The sequence below is a fragment of the Chrysochloris asiatica genome, unplaced genomic scaffold (genome assembly GCF_000296735.1).
Source record: "Chrysochloris asiatica unplaced genomic scaffold, ChrAsi1.0 scaffold00011, whole genome shotgun sequence".
NCBI classification, from domain to species: Eukaryota; Metazoa; Chordata; class Mammalia; order Afrosoricida; family Chrysochloridae; genus Chrysochloris; species Chrysochloris asiatica.
This window is the reverse complement of record NW_006408529.1, coordinates 16,788,747-16,792,397: the sequence shown is the minus strand read 5'-3', so window position 1 is coordinate 16,792,397 and position 3,651 is coordinate 16,788,747. Positions and strand designations below refer to the sequence as shown.

The following is a 3,651-nucleotide window of genomic DNA, read 5'->3' as shown; positions in this document are numbered from 1 at the left end:
TTAGCTCCAGAGAGCTACAGATGATTATAGTCTTCGGGCATTACCCTCAGTTCCTCAGTCCTGTGTAAACTTTAAGACCAGCCTCACTAAGACAAACACCTGGTTTAGTAGCCTCGAGACAGGTTAAAACAGACACACACCATAATTTGTGAATAAAGCCTCCTCTGCTCCCTATTGAGTCAGAGACCAAGCTTCCTGTCTGGGAGCACGAGTCACCACAGCTTTAAAATGGTCATCTCAAGTCAGGAGGTGGAATGCAGGCAAGCAGAAAACCAAAACAAGCTTTCCTACCATACAGAAGTGACCTTTTTCTTGATTCAACGTTCACTTAGTTGTTATAACCCTCTAGATGCTTACCGAGGTTCTGAAAACTGATTTTACCAGTTTCTGTTTCTTTTTGATAATTGTTTTGTTTTTTATGGGGTTTGGGAGCACAGGGCTGCTGATGCTGCCACCCTGCTGGAGAGTTGCCCTTAAAAGAAAGTATCTCTAATAAATTATTTATCAAAAAATTTTAAAGGCTTTGTTTCATTTCATATTTTCTATTTATACATTTTTAAAGTTTGAAATAAAGGAGGGAAAATAGCCAAAGGTACAGATATGTTACTGATGGTAACTTTTTCCCCAAAACCTGACTTTTTCAAGGTTTTTGAACAAGCTTATTTTCATTATTAATTTGCTTTTATTATATAAACTTATAAAGAACAATGAAAGAGATAATCCATAATTTAATGATACTGAGAGCCTAGTTAACCAAAATTACCTCAGTCTATATCATCCAATATAACTATCTCCACTTCAGACAAACTATTCTAGTAGTCATACTTTAAAAATGAACCTTACATAAGCAAGCCCTATAGAAAAACATTTCATGTAGGTTCAAAGAGAAAAGGATGTAGGATATCTGTTTAAGGATATTTTCCCCTGAACACTTACGACTTTTTTTCTCCACTACTAGGGAGGAAGGCTTTGCCTAGGTTTCTTTTGGCTTCTTCCATTTTATGCCGACGTCTCACTTGATTCAGGTTTACGTAGCCTTCACCTTCAAAAATCCTTACAAAATGAGGATCAAAATAACCCTGCTGGAGATCTGACATTTCTTTGGATCCCCCTGGTAGCATCTGTTTATTCTTGCTTGCAGCCTCGTTAAAGGGTCCTTTAAAAATAAATTAGGAATATCCTAATTTCAGGCATGAAAAATAACTCAGAAATTTCAAAATGTGAATTGGACAATAAAACATTGTTTCAAACTGCTCATTGAAAACTGTATTGAAAGCTTCCTCATCTATGTCTGAGAAAACTCTGTGTGAGATGTAAGTGGTCCACAGTCCTCCTAAATACGTATTTGAGATAAATGAGTATATATGTCCACAAGCAACTTAATTCATTATGGTCAAAATTTAAAAACAACCCAAATGTTCCTCAACAGATAAAGAGTGGCATATATACACAATGAAATATTGGTATCCTAGTAACTTAAGAATGTCTTCATAAAATATTTTAATAACAGTTTACTATACAGACTATTGCATACCTTGCTTTTTTTTATTTTTTAATGTTACATAGTAGTCACTGGATAGTCAAAAACTGACTATTTTAGCTCTTTTTAGCATTTATAACTTTTCTAAAAATCCCTCTGCTGTTTCATTTTTCAGGAAAGTAAGTGACCATGGATGGCATTCTTGGATGCAAACGTAAATAAATGTTTTTTGCACATGGAATGTCCATTTAAGAAAAACAATTAAAAACAAAATATTCTGGGATAAAATCGCCATGTACTTTTGGAAAGAAGCAAAATTATGTAGAACAAGGCAAAAGAGCAGTTCAATAAAATGAGTCTCTCGCTCTTATAAAATGAAGTTTTTCCTTAACTGTAATCTATCAAACTTTCAAAAGTTTAATCAAATTTAAGACTAATACTTTAAAATATAGACCATAGAAAAATATTACTTGCTTAAATATGAAATCAAAAATTTCATATAGAAAATATCAATGCATTAGGCTGCAAACATACTTACGATTAAATGGTGACACATATTTATCGCCCACTGTAATGTATTCCATCTCACTGAAGAGACCAATCCTATCCATATCAGATTTTCCTCCTTCTATAGGCATTGCTGCTTCTTATACTGTGGTGTTCTCTATATTGATAACTTCAGAAGGCTCTTTAGGGCTTCTACTTTTATGGAGAAATCTTATTTTACATTAAAAAACACAGTGGGGAAGGTTTAAGAAAAAAGAGATTAGTAAATTTCAATCAAAATTATTTTCAGTCTGAAAGTTTTCATGTTCACTATAAAACAGTGGTCATAAACTAAAAGGGAAAAGAGTCTACTCTGTGACCTAGGGGCAAATAATGGAATTCAAAATCATCACTATGAAACCTCACTTTGATTCTCCATATAAAGTGCCCACAAATTATAAAGAGCAGTCTTTGGCAATGCCATTCATCTGTTGGAAATGATAACACTTTAACTAAATATTGTGGCATAAATATTGTGTAAGCACATTTCTTTTGAGAAGATCAAGGTAGATTTTTAAGTGTAGATTATATCAATCAGATATTTTTCCAATTTATAAAAAAGGATTTAAATAAATATAAGGGATACTACATTGCCCCTTTTGATAGTTTAGATTGTGTGTCAACTTAGCTGGGCCATGATTCTCAGTGATTTAACAGTTAAGATGTAGTAATCACCTCCAAGATGAGATCTATTAAAATGTAATCACTCCCATGACGCAATCTGATGTGATCAGCCCTGATCTAATATAATTGTCCTGTGTGTTGTAAATCCTCACTTCTATGGTATTAATGAGGTCAGATGCAACATACAGGATTAGGTTGTATCTTGAGTTAATCTCTTTTGATATATAAAAGAGATTAAACAAGCAAGCAAAACTCAAAGGGACCTACTACTCCAGAAGAGCCAGGAGTGAATTATATCCTGTGGAGCTGGGGTCCCTGCACTGTGAAGCTCCTAATACATAGGAAGGTTGATACCATGATGCATGGAGATCTTCAAGGAATGTTGGGCCTACAGATGCTGAAAGGAGACAAGGATCTTTCTCCAGAGTTGACAAAGAGCCAGCACTCTGAATTTGGACTTCTAGCCTCCCAAACAGTGAGAAAATAGATTTGTATGTTAAAGACAAACACTTGTGGTATTTCTGTAATAGCAGCACTAGATAACTAAGACACACCTTATACTGAATATTATTTAATTCAAATTTAGCTTTCCAGAATGCATAACTCATACAGGTATTCTCCTACAGTTTTTGAGCTTTTCCAAGCTTACATGAATATTAAAATGTGGCACTGGCAAAATTAGTTCATTAAGGGGATAGAGAGAGGGAAAAATTGTTTGCACAACATAATAGCAAAAATAAAAACAAACCAAAAAAAACCACAATGAATTCAGAGTATTTGTTACGAGGAAAATTATAAACTGTGACTTTTCTTTTGCAATTAAATACGTCAAACAAAAATTAAATATCATATTATCTAGTAGGAGACAGTCAGTAAACTTAACATACATTTAATTAGTCATTAAAAATGCATCTAACTATTGAAAATGTCCAGGAAAACAACAAAAGATCTCATCACATGTCCAAATACAGAAAAGAGTAACTGAGACAAATGAGCTGGAG

General features: G+C 33.7%; 1 protein-coding gene across 1 annotated transcript in view; it reads right to left on the bottom strand.

Moving 5' to 3' along the window:
• LOC102840760 (chromosome unknown open reading frame, human C4orf47) overlaps positions 1–2,118 on the bottom strand; it is a 39,750-nt gene extending 37,632 nt beyond the window's left edge. The window contains exons 1-2 of the mRNA XM_006834508.1: positions 2,019–2,118; positions 937–1,156 (exon numbers count right to left, since the gene is read on the bottom strand). Coding sequence (XP_006834571.1) covers positions 937–1,156; positions 2,019–2,118 — 320 coding nt within the window. The remainder of the gene's footprint in view (positions 1–936; positions 1,157–2,018) is intronic.
• Positions 2,119–3,651: the final 1,533 nt, after the last annotated feature.